The sequence below is a fragment of the Trachypithecus francoisi genome, unplaced genomic scaffold, assembly GCF_009764315.1.
Source record: "Trachypithecus francoisi isolate TF-2019V2 unplaced genomic scaffold, Tfra_2.0 Lachesis_group4, whole genome shotgun sequence".
NCBI lineage: Eukaryota > Metazoa > Chordata > Mammalia > Primates > Cercopithecidae > Trachypithecus > Trachypithecus francoisi.
The window spans coordinates 92,113,234-92,126,034 of NW_022681469.1; the positions used below are offsets into that span (position 1 = coordinate 92,113,234).

Genomic DNA, 12,801 nt, shown 5'->3' on the forward strand with positions numbered 1-12,801 from the left:
ATTTAGTGTGGTAAATAAATTCTTTTTTAGAAAAAGGGAAAGAGAGAGGGTGAAACAAAAATTATATGCTCTTGTTCACCTAATTCCAATTTAATGCATCCACTAAACTGCCCTTAGATATTCCTATAATTACACATGCCTCTCTCGTCTGTGTTTTCTTTTGCCTTTTTCTTAGTACTGGAAAGTTTGAACATTATACCTAAGCTGTTAACCATGTTTAGCTCTTTTTTTGTGTAATTTGTGTCTCCATACAAATATGCCTATTTTTCTAATTGAATGCCAATTTTCAGCAGGTTATATATAAAGCTTACCATATATCACTTGCCTCTAGCAAATATGACTACATCCTTAAAATTGTTTTATTCTTTTTTAAATTCTTGAGATTTGACAATTATAAGCTGCATTTTATTTATTTATTTATTTTTCTTATGCTCCTTCATGCACACTGAATATAAGCTGCATTTTAATGTTATAGTTGCCCAACCATCTTTAATGATTTTTTTCTTTTCCTGTTATCCTAATAGGTTTGTAGTCCTAGTTTTTCTGATCTATATGAGCCTGAGATTACTTCTAACATCCCCAATTTCTTATGCATTTCCATATCCCCAGCAAGCCTATAAACTAGAGCCTTTACGTTGTTAATCTACCTGATTCTTCAGGATCTTAATCCAGGCCATCGTCCCTTTCAGCACACATGTAATTCCATTATATTTCAGCTTTCATACTCAAATGAGTCTGGAAATACTTCCCAGTTCACACTTGAATTTAAGAGTAAGTTGTTAATATCATCTTTCCTGCAAATCTTTCAGAATTCTCAATACCTGCCTCTTCACTCTTCATTTTCCTTCAACAGAATTTTCAAAATAGCAGAATTGAAAAACCCACACCTTAATATTTGCACATGAAGTAAATAGGAATTATATAATAGAATAGAAAAATAATTAATAAACAATCTCTTAGTCTGTTTGGCTGCTATAGCAAAGTACCATAGATTGGGTGGCATACACAACAGTTTATTTTCTCATGGTTCTAGGGGATGGAAAGTCCAAGATCAAGGTGCTAGTGGATTTGGTTACTGGTGAGAAGTCTCATCCTGGCTTGCTATGTCCACACAGGGCAGAGAGAAAGTGATAAAGAGAGAGAACACACATGCACAAGAGTGAGAGAGTGAAAGCTCTCCAGTATCTTTTCTTAGAAGGGCACTAATCTCATCATGTGGGCTCTATCCTCATGACCTCATCTAAACCTAATCACATCTCCCAGAGACCCCCTATTCAAATACCATCACATTGGAGGTTAGGGCTCCAACATATGAATTTTTCAGAACACAATTCAGCCAATAGCATTTGATACATAAATAATATTTTCAAAAGTCCATGGAATATTTTTAGAAAGGAATTACGCTTTAGGCAGCAAAACACAATTCTAAAAATAAAACTGTTCTTATATGCCAATATCTATAAGCATGGCATAATAAAAATTTAAATCAATACAAAATGATAAATAAATATTAAATAATGGCAAGTTTCAGAGAAGCCTCTCCTAAATAATTCTATCTCCAAGAATAAATTGAAACTCTAGTCCTATAAGCCAATAATAACAGTAACAAGACTTCAAAATATACGGGTTGTTACTGAAGTAGTTGTTAGGAAAATTCACAACTTTAAGTGCTTTTATTATTAAAGAAAAATGAATCCAGATGAACTAAGCATTCAAATATAAGAACAAGATAAACAAAAAAATTCATAAGAAAAACAGAAAAGAGTTCCTAAATTTAATAACAAAGCAAAATTAATGAAATGCAAAATAGGAAAAAAAGAATAAAATGAATGTATAAATCCAAGAGCTGGTTCTCTGTAAAGTCTAATAAAATAGATAAATTATTGGCAAATCTAATTAAGAAAAGAGGACAAAAATCAAATAACCTAATTATATAAACCATAATTATAGAAAAAAATTCAGAAAGAAGCCTTTAAGAAATATTAAGTACAAAAATCTATGATAAACTGTTTAAATCTTGATAATATAGATAATTTTCTAGGAAAATATGTCTAAAATTGACTCAAGATAGAGAACCCTAAGAAACCTAATATACAAGAAGTTTAAAAAGTTATAAATGTTTATAATTATAAAAATTATAATTACCTCCCTCAATAAGCACTACTCCCTAAAGACATTAGGTCTAAATGCTTTCATGAGAAGAAATGTTTCGTGTTCATTCAAATACTGAATGAATACATTATCTCTGTGGTATATAAACTCTTATATCACTTTATTGATTGATTGATTGTTGTTGTTGTTATTATTATTATTTTGAGACGGAGTCTCCCTCTGTCACCCAGGGTGGAGTACAGTGGTGAGATCTCAGCTCGCTACAACCTCTGCCTCCCAGGTTCAAGCGATTTTCCTGCCTCAGCCCCCTGAATAGCTGAGATTACAGGCGCCTGCCACCATGCCCAGCAATTTTGTTTTTGTATTTTAAGTAGAGACAAGGTTTCACCTTGTTAGCCAGGCTGGTCTCGAACTCCTGAACTCAGGTGATCCACCCGCCTCAGCTTCCCAAAGTGCTGGGATTTCAGGAGTGAGCCATTGAGCCCGGCCTAAACTATTCTATCACTTTAGAGGATGCCTAGAAGCCACTTAATTATTACAAGGTTAGCATAACCCTATTATCAAATTCTTAATAAAATTTTAGCAAATCAAATTAACTGTATGTAATAAGAAGAACAATATCACCAAACAAATAGACTTAAGCTAGAAAACCAATGATAGTTGATTTTTGGAATTGATTTATTTTTATGATGTTAGTTTGCCAAAAAGAGATAAAACATTGCTATCTCAATAGATAACAAAAAATCATTCAATAAAATTTAGTGCCCATTTCTGACAAAACCAAAATTGAAGAATACTCCCTTAGGATATGTTAAAATTCTTCTCAAAAGTATACATAAATATGATTACGTTTTTAAAAATTAAATAACAGTTATAAACATTTGAAAAGATAAAGCAAAATTATCATGCCGTGGAAAATCCAAGCAAATCAAGTAAAACTAACTATTGAATTTTTTTTTTTTTTTTTTTTTTTGAGACGGAGTTTTGCTCTGTCGCCCAGGCTGGAGTGCAGTGGCCGGATCTCAGCTCACTGCAAGCTCCGCCTCCCAGGTTTATGCCATTCTTCTGCCTCAGCCTCCCGAGTAGCTGGGACTACAGGCGCTCGCCACCTCGCCCGGCTAATTTTCTATATTTTTTAGTAGAGACGGGGTTTCACCGTGTTAGCCAGGATGGTCTCGATCTCCTGACCTCGTGATCCGCCCGTCTCGGCCTCCCAAAGTGCTGGGATTACAGGCTTGAGCCACCGCGCCCGGCCTGAATTTTTTAAAATTTTACTCTGGCAGGTTGTTTTTTAAAAACCAGTGAATTTCCTTTGTAATATTAAATACAATGAAGAAAAATGATCAATTGTGTGATTATCTCATAAAAGCAACCTAGAATGTAAACTGTTTAGGAATAAACTTTTTAAAAAGTATAAGATCTGGAAGGGGAGAGGGATGGCATTGGGAGTTATACCTGATGTAAATGACGAGTTGATGGGTGCTGATGAGTTGATGGGTGCATCACACCAACATGACACAAGTATACATATGTAACAAACCTGCACATTGTGCACATGTACCCTAGAACTTAAAGTATAATAAAAAATAATAATAATAAAAAGTATAAGATCCATTGTGCTGCTTAATAGAAGATATGAATAAATGGAGAAGAATTTTATGCTCCTGAATATAATAGCATAATAATGTCAGTTCTCTATAAATATAGTCTATAAATATAACAAAGTCCAAGTGAATCAATAAATGTGAGACAATCAATCCCAATCAAATCTGAATGAAGTTTTTTAAAACACATCTTCACTGAAACTTATTATGCATGTATCTTTGTATATAACCACATATTTCTTTAGTATGCATTCCTGGCAGTAGAAATGCTAGGTCAAATGTATGACAATGTACTTACTTTTTAATGTATATTGTTACATTATTCACAAAAAAATTCGATGTTCAGTTTAGCCTTTCATTAGTCAACCATGCCTGCTTTCATTCTTTTTAATGTCTGCTATTTGTTTAGTCCATTAGCTGTTTTCTTTTGCCTTTTTCCTAGAACTAGAAAGTTTAAACATTTTTCCTAAGCTGTTAATCACCTTTGTCTCTCTTTTTTTGTGTGTGATTTGTGTCTCCATACAAATATGCCTATTTTTCTAATTGAATCTTAATTTTTAGCAGTTTATTATATATTATTTGCCTATTACAAATATAAGTATATTCTTTTAAATGTCTTGCTCTTTTTTAAATACACAAGTATGAAAATTATCAGTTGCATTTTTTCTACTGGTATGTCACAAATAATTTATACACTTCAATGAGTTTAGCTTGTTCTTTTTTGTAGATATAATGATGATTTAGTCCTTCTGAGACTATAAATGAACAGTTCAAAAGTTGGAAAATTGTTTCAGTGCTATAGATAAGCAATGATAGTGATAATGACACAGGAGAAAGCCCAGTAAACTTGAGGAGAATGGAGAAGTGGAATCCACAGGAGTTGGTGATTGATGGGCCATGTGGGACTCCCAGGATCTGGCAAGCAACATAGTGTGGTAGGGAATTCTGCTCCTTATGAATGGAGTGGTGTTGATTTAAACTGGGATGTCTTAAGTTGAGAGAGAGAGACTTAGCTATATGAGGCTGAAGCTCGGGGAAGAGATAGGACTTGGAGATAGAAGAGAAACAGGAGACATCAACAGGAGATGGTAAGTGAACGCAGTGGGGAAGAGATCATTGGGAGTAGGAGAGTGAAAAAAGAGAAATAATTTTATGTCAGTCATTGCGGAGCTTGATTTTATTAAATTTCCCACTACTAGTTGAATTTCTATGTGCAAATTAGCATAATTGTCTAACGTGTGTAAGTCATCTTTGCCACATAGTTGTGAGCTCTGTGTGGCAGAACTAGTTTGTAATCCCCATGTATAGCAAATATTTATTAAATTAAACTGAAAATAAGTTCTTAAAAATGAATTTGACATCAAAGACATATCCGTCTTAGGGCATAATATATAAAGCTAAATTCTGGCAACCCCAGATATATAGAAACATACTCCATGATGTAAAAGTCCTTTTCACCATGAGTTGAATCAGAGTCAAGGGCTTGATATAATGCATACCTAAATGGAAAATGCATTGAACTCTTAATATTAACTTTGATTTATCACTTTATTCTTCTCTGATAAAAATTTATGACTTCCAATGTAGCCTCTGTTAAGAATTTTTCAAGAATATATTCACTACATCATATCCTGACTAGGTTTCTTAAAAATGTTAGTAGGACTATATTTTAACTGAATGTTTTAAATGACATTTAAAAAATGACATTTTCTTTAATTTTCACTTTTTAAATTATACCTTTTTCTTATTTTCACCTATGAATCTTATGGAAAATGATAACAGAAGTAGATTATTGACCCTAGTTGATGTTCTCTAAGGAAACTGGATATTAACTCTTTAGGAAAATAGGAGAGAGAAGGGAATTTTGTAATTCTAATTTAGAAATAATACAATGTATAGGATAAGGATTAGTTTAACCTATATTTCACTAACTTAAGAAAATGTTTCAAACTTGGTTCATTTTAACAATAGGCAAAAAGAATCTTCTAATTTAGTGTAGATTTAGTAAGATTTTCCAGATATGCCTTACCTCTTTCTTAATTTCAAAATTTAGAAAACAAAAGAGAACTGGCTGGCACACATTCCTCACTTTATTTCCCACAGAAATTAGGAAATGTACTGGAGTCTGTACCTTGCCATTATAAACTGATCCCATTTGGGGGCCCTTCTCCTTCCACTGCTGAAGTATAATGAATAGAAATTGGCTTGTAATTCTTCCACTTACAGTTTTCCACATTTTCTCTTGGTTTTAAAATTTCATCTTATGCAGAATGCTTTTTACTTATCTTTTCCTAATGTGCAGTCATGTTTGTTGTGCCCAGTACATCAGGGATGCTCACACCATTCTTTGAGTAGTTTAAAAACTCATTTTAACCACTTTTTATTCTTTGTATTCAAACCAATCATTGGCAATAGCTCTAAGTAGGTAATTAACTCTCCCCTATGTCTTCTTTCTAATTCTGTCCCAGACTCACTTCTTCCTTTTAAAGTTAGTGGAAGGAAATGAGGTTCTGAGTCCTTAGAATCTCAAAAGGCACGAGGATAAAGCTTTCCTGGAGATAATATAAGTGGTGGCAGGAACATTTGGGAGCCAGATGATACTGTTTTCCTCTTAGAGAAACTCTGTGAAAGCTCTCCCTACACTGTGGGAAATAATTCTAGATACTGACTTCTTTCTGTGGTAAATATGTGGGCCCTTTGAAATGTTGTACCAAAATGTGCTTCAAATATAGTTTAGTTATAAAACATTTATGGGTGACTATGTATGTGCCAACTACAGAGGCTTCAGAGATGAAGAAACAGTTCTTACCCTAGTGTTGCTTAAAATCTAGTAGTAGTAAGTGATAATTACTAGCATATGCATTTACTGTATATGCAATACTATGGTAAATATTTTACATAGATTATCTTATTTAGTAGCTCTTAGCTGCTAAAAAAAAAAAAAAAGATAAAGATGCCCAGTCTAGAATCTCATAATTATATGGTAAACACTAAAATGGTGGTATGATCCAGTTGCCATGGAAACACAGGGGCGGGGCCCTCAGCTCAGTTTAGGAAGGAGCAGATTAGTGAGTGGTGTCTTTAACTGGTAATTACACGAAGAAGAAGAGGTTGGGCCACCACAGGCAGAGGAAGGACCACAAGCAGGGCATAGGAGTATGCATTTGTAGGGTGTATATGGGGGAATTAAAGCAGATTTGTTTTGCTAGCGCTAAAGATGTAGACAAGAGTAAGTATTATGTAGGAGCTTTGATCTGATGTGTTTAGCCATTGGGCATTGGCCATCTGGTGGAGAGCTGTTGACAAAACATAAGCAATTTTGAATTTTGAAAAGACAGATTTGGTGGTATAGATAATGATGGCAGGAAAATGAAATGATAGAGGTAGACAAATGAAGAGGTTATAGAAATAATCCAGACAAAAAGACAAGAAGGGCAAGGGTGGATAGGAATATATCCCAGTATTCTGGCATGCTAGAGGAGTTCAATTGAAATGTTTAACTTGATGAATAATAGGTAAGGAGAGTGAGTGAAAACTAAACTACTAGATTCTCAACTCTTAAACCCTTTACTGGGTCAAAAGTAATGAGTTTGAACTATAGTGTTGAAATTAACCTGATTCTACCTTGTGTTGAAATTCTACATTCATAAAGGAAAAAAAAAGAAGGAAATGCTATGGTCGGCCCCAAATTATAGTCAATTATAACTATTTTCCCCAAACTTGGCCTTACCTATGTTTAGTGGTAAGAATTGATTGTTTAATATAGGAAAAATTGGTGAGATAATGTGATTCGAATTCCAAAAAAAAAAAAAAAAGGAAAATTAGATAGCTCTGCATTCAAAAGAACTGAATGATATTTTAAAGCCATTCACATAAACACACACCCAAATAGATGCTTCACATTTACTTGTATTCCAAAAACAGAAAACTATTGAAAAGAATGCAGTATGGCAGCAAAGTACATAAACAAAAAAGCAAATGAAGCATTACCAGAATTTTGTTTTCTGTTGTAGAAACTTACTTAGGTTACTTTCTGAGACTGGCAAATAAAGATACCAGAAATGAAAGTAATAATTACTTTTATCTTCAACACCCAAATCCCCTAAAATGACAAGAACAGCTATAATTAAGTTAATGTGAAATTAAAAAGGGAATACCGACATATTGTCTATTAATATTCAATATAAATATTAACCCATGGTACCTTACAACTAAAAATATCTGGAGAGCACCTGCCAGGTTAAGTTTAATTTTTATATAACAAATCCAGTTGCATATAACTGTTTAATAATTCCTGATAGCTGGAATAGCCCAGATAGTTGTAAAGTATTAATAGAAATATATTCAACAGGGCTTGTGCAAAATTAATAAAATTCTTTAGGTAAAATGGCTTTGAAAATCATATATTACGCTTGAGGAGGAGTGAATGTGGGAGGGAGTTATTGTAGTGGGGCTTCTCCTACTTGGGAGGAAGGAGGAAAAGTGAGGAACAATCATTCCCCTTCCCTTCCCTCCCCTCCCTAAAATTCCCAGGCTCTTTGTTTAAAACCAATGGATATTGCCATTAAGCATGTGATGAAACTGAGGGTGCTGTCCCTGTCAGGGCAGAGATCCATGGTCTATCCGGACATTTCTGCTGTCCTTTTCATATAGCCACGTCCCCATGCCAACTAGAGTTCCTTTGGTAATAATTCTGAAACCACTGATGGGAAGTGGAGATTTTCCTGGAAACCCTGACATGAGTCATAGTACTTCATTAATTAAATCATTTCCAGGGTCACTCTGAGCCCCTGTTTTGTACCCTATTCCATTTCTCCTCCAAAATTATGCCCAGGCATCTTGTCCAAAATAGTTTATAAGTGGCCCTACGATGAGATCACGTACAAAGGTTAAGTGGGGACGTTAACTAGGGACACAATATCCACAGTGCCACAAAAAGATATTTCTGTGTCCTCTTACTGTGGAATACTGATGCTTAGGACACCTGCTCCCAAGAGTTTTCTTCTTTATTTATAATTATACAATCCAAAGCCAACTTGAGAGCATATTATGAGGAACATCTCAAACTGATGGGCATGACATGGTAATCCAAGCTTGATCCCTTTGGTTTCATCCTTATCAAGCAGAGCACGATTTGGGGTCAGCCTATCTAGGTCTATTTACCTTGAATTGACCACTTAAAACTAGACTCTCACAGCAAGCTCAGGGGTCTCTCAGTGTAAAAATATTGATTATTATTCTTGCCAGCAATTACTAAAAGGCCTGTGTATGGAAATACTCTCTTTTCCTCTTTATTAGAAACTTCTCTGCTGAGGCCTCAGCTGACCCCGGTATACGTGCTAAGGCCAGAATCTATAGAATCCAAAATCAAGGCACAGCAGCCAACACTCTCACACCCCAACCATTTGGCAGTGCTTTCTCACAGTCTTCTTCTTTGCTGAGGCCAGTGAGACCAGAATTTGCTTGCTAGGCTACGAGCAGCTGGTTTCAGCTGAGCGCCTTTGTGTGGCTAGCATTTGGTTGGAGGGCCCTGAATAGCTTACCTCCAAGGACTGTGCCTTTGCTGATGCCACACAGGCTCTGGTTGTTTGCTGAGGTCACTGACCCATACCTTTGCTGTGTCCCTGGCACAATATGCTGACCATCTATTACATCTAGCAATACCTCTGAAAACAGCCATTCATCTTTAGACAGAGCCACCATAAACTGCAACGATTCACCAACATAAAAATACCATGATACCATGTGGCCAGTTTACAAAAACAATCTTTTTCAAATCTACAAAGATGGCAATACTTTTCATCAACAGCAGTTCACCTAGAGAGAGTCGACACTTTGGGTCTGAGTGAAAAACAAAAAACACTGATCCACGCATCAAGGTTCAAGTCCCTGCACATGAGTCGCTCTCCCAGTAGTGCTGAATTTCTACTTCTCATCAATCTGGCCCAGTGTACCAGTGTCTAACATTCCCCTGAATTTCATTTCTTCACTCAAATTGCAGAACACTGCCACAGGAACGGGTCTTTCTGTCAACAGAAGCCCAAAAGCAGAGCAGAATATAGGATATGCTCTCTGGAGGCAGCCTAACTTCTGAAGGCAAGGGATGAGAGAACGGACTGGGCTGGGCCACACATGCCCTATTTCTCCTTTCAAATGGGCCAAAACCTAGGAGCATTACACTACAGGGGTTGCCTGCACAAAAAAAGCAAATTAGGAATGAGTAGTCCCTTTCTCCCATAATTATTATTATATACCAGCAAAACCTTATTATTTTGAATACAGTAGGTAATTTGGCTGAAAAACATCTGATTTGGGAAATAATTGAAAAGAAAATATTGCTATTTTATACTAACACCAAAAGTATAATTTGATAAATTAGAAGGTTCTTTAAGTAAATTATGTATACAAAAGATGTTTATTTTAAAAATGTCTTCCATTCAGAATATTCTTATGGAAAAATAATGACTTACAAAGCATTTACTTAATAGTTTCAAAAAGTAAAATTTACAAATTATGAATTGCTTACATCTAAATAGATGCCTTTTCACCATGTACTTTAAATTAAAAGTAGAGGTACCAACCCTATAGAGGGTTGGGGGGATAACCCAGGTCCTTGTATCTAATAGTAATATGACAGAGAACTAAATAAAATTGTAGTTCCCTGCGGGGACTCCCAACATCTGTCCTTGTGGCAGCCCCCTCTTCTCATCCAGTTGTTCTGTCCACAGTCGGTGCCTCACTCATAGGGCCCCTCCTCAGCATGTGAACACCCACTGTGTGTTGGACAAATGCTGACCCCTACCTGCCCCAGGTCCTCCATGTGGCACTGCAGGGCACCATTCTTTAGCCCACTGTCTCATTCCTTCTCTTGGCTAACTGATGGGAAGAATCTTATCAATTAACTAGTGACGAAGTACTAATTATTTTGAATAACTTGCTGTACTACACAGTACTAGAGTTTTCTCATCTCCTGTGTAAATACACTTTAACCCAAAAGAATGAATTTATACCTTCATCCAATAAGAGATCATTTTAAAAAATATACCTTCCCAGTTTTCCTCAAGTCATTCCACAAGTACAGCCCCCTCACTGTCTCGAGATAGAATGCCGCTTGCTGGTTTGCACTGTGTTTTTCTAGCTACTAAGGCAATGGAGGTTCATATAATGATACAATACCCTGTTACATTCATATGAAGCTGGCCCACTTTGTTATTATCCCTATTCAGCCTATAGAACTGTGGGAAATGAACTGTAGGATTTGGGACTAATAAATTGGTATGGTTTTCAAATTGCCTTATAATTATACTACAATAATAATTATACTATAATTATTATAATTATACTAGAATATTCCAAAATTTATGTGCAAATTTGTGATGATTGTGCTAGGTGCTAGAATGTGACTAATTCATTGAGAGTTTATCCTGAAAAGTTTAAAATGAAGACTACATGATGTTTTTCTTCTATTGAACTAGGAGCTGAAGCTAATTTTATGCTGAAAATTCATCCTCTGAAGAAATATCCTGTGGATCTTTATTATCTGGTTGATGTCTCAGCATCAATGCACAATAATATAGAAAAATTAAATTCCGTTGGCAACGATTTATCTAGAAAAATGGCATTTTTCTCCCGTGACTTTCGCCTTGGATTTGGTTCATACGTTGATAAAACAGTTTCACCATACATTAGCATCCACCCCGAAAGGATTCATAATCAATGCAGGTATCTAGGGTTTGATGAGGGTATGCTAAATTAATTTTTTGCTTATAAAATCTCGCTTTGTTTTTAATGTAAAGAACTTACCAAGTTTTATATGTTTGTCTTATAGAATAAGAATAAAAATATTTGGTGAGGTGGGAAAGTTTGTTCATATCTGAAAACTTCTGAGATGACCTGTAGATTGGGCTTTTTATTTTCTATTTCTTTAAATATTTAGTTAGTTTTTATCACCAAAAACAAACAAACAAACAAAAAACCATGCCTAATGTTAGTAGCTTTGAATGAAGCTTCAATAGTTAGGCTGCCATGTATATAAATACCTCTTTGGAAATGTTGTATTTTTATGCTTTGATTGCTCCAAAATTGCTGAATTATGATTTGATACATTTCAAAGAGTTTGTGCCAACAAGTCATCTATCTCTCCAATACTGTACTGTGGGGATAATGATGTTGCCTATGATGTGACTACAAAGAAAGCTCAGCTATCACAAAAAAGTGGATCAAAAGATGAGAATTTGACGCTTAGAAAGAGCCTTTTTTCTTATCATTTTAGAATTCTTATTCTAAATAACAGATATCCCACTATGAAAGAAGAATTAACTTTAAAAATACAAGTGTCTCACACAATATTGCCATTAGCCCGTTGAATTTTCAGAAAAATAAATCCGTTTGGATCTTTTTTCATAAAAGACTTTATCTTTCTTGATTCTACCAATTCCTTAGATTACCTTACAATATACATTCCAATTTACCGAAACAGCTCTGTCATCTGTTGTACCAGAACAGGATTAATGCATCCACTAATGGAGTTTCATAAGCCTTCTTGAGGTGAATGTACCAGAGGAATCATTCTTACTTTCTGGATATCATGGATTCTCAAAATAATTTTAATGAATTTTGATTGTTCATCAATAATTCCACCAAGCATCATTTTTTTTTTTTTTATTATACTTTAAGTTCTAGGGTACATGTGCATGACGTTTATATCATGTATAACTCCCCAATGCAATCCCTCCCTCCTCCCCCCTCCCCATGATAGGCCCCAGTGTGTGATAAAAATTAGTGCAGTATTAAAAAACAAACAGTATTATCATATTTCAACTAAATTCCTCAAAAGCATTTTCCAAAAGTGTTTCTCAGCTGTTCAATAAGAAATCACTGCACATTCTTATATTCACCTTAAAAATTCACAGTGCAGATTAAATATTGAAAGCCCTTAACTGTCCTATATTAACAAACACATTTAATCATCTTTATTTTTTTGAATGCCAACTGCTTATAGTCTTATTTCCTACTTGCAAAGAAATGATCATCAATATTGAACTTCTCTCTAATCTTATAAGCACAGATTTTTGTCTTATAAAAT

At 34.9% G+C, this 12,801-nt stretch overlaps 1 protein-coding gene and 1 non-coding gene across 3 annotated transcripts in view; both read left to right on the forward strand.

Moving 5' to 3' along the window:
* Positions 1 to 12,801, forward strand: part of ITGB8 (integrin subunit beta 8) — an 85,461-nt gene that overhangs the window by 37,790 nt on the left and 34,870 nt on the right. For both annotated transcript variants that reach the window (XM_033192845.1, XM_033192846.1), the window contains one exon: positions 11,192 to 11,438. In XM_033192845.1, coding sequence (XP_033048736.1) covers positions 11,192 to 11,438 — 247 coding nt within the window. The remainder of the gene's footprint in view (positions 1 to 11,191; positions 11,439 to 12,801) is intronic.
* LOC117073859 lies at positions 9,495 to 9,565 on the forward strand. The gene has a single exon (XR_004433409.1). It is a non-coding gene; the product is annotated as a small nucleolar RNA SNORD56 (small nucleolar RNA).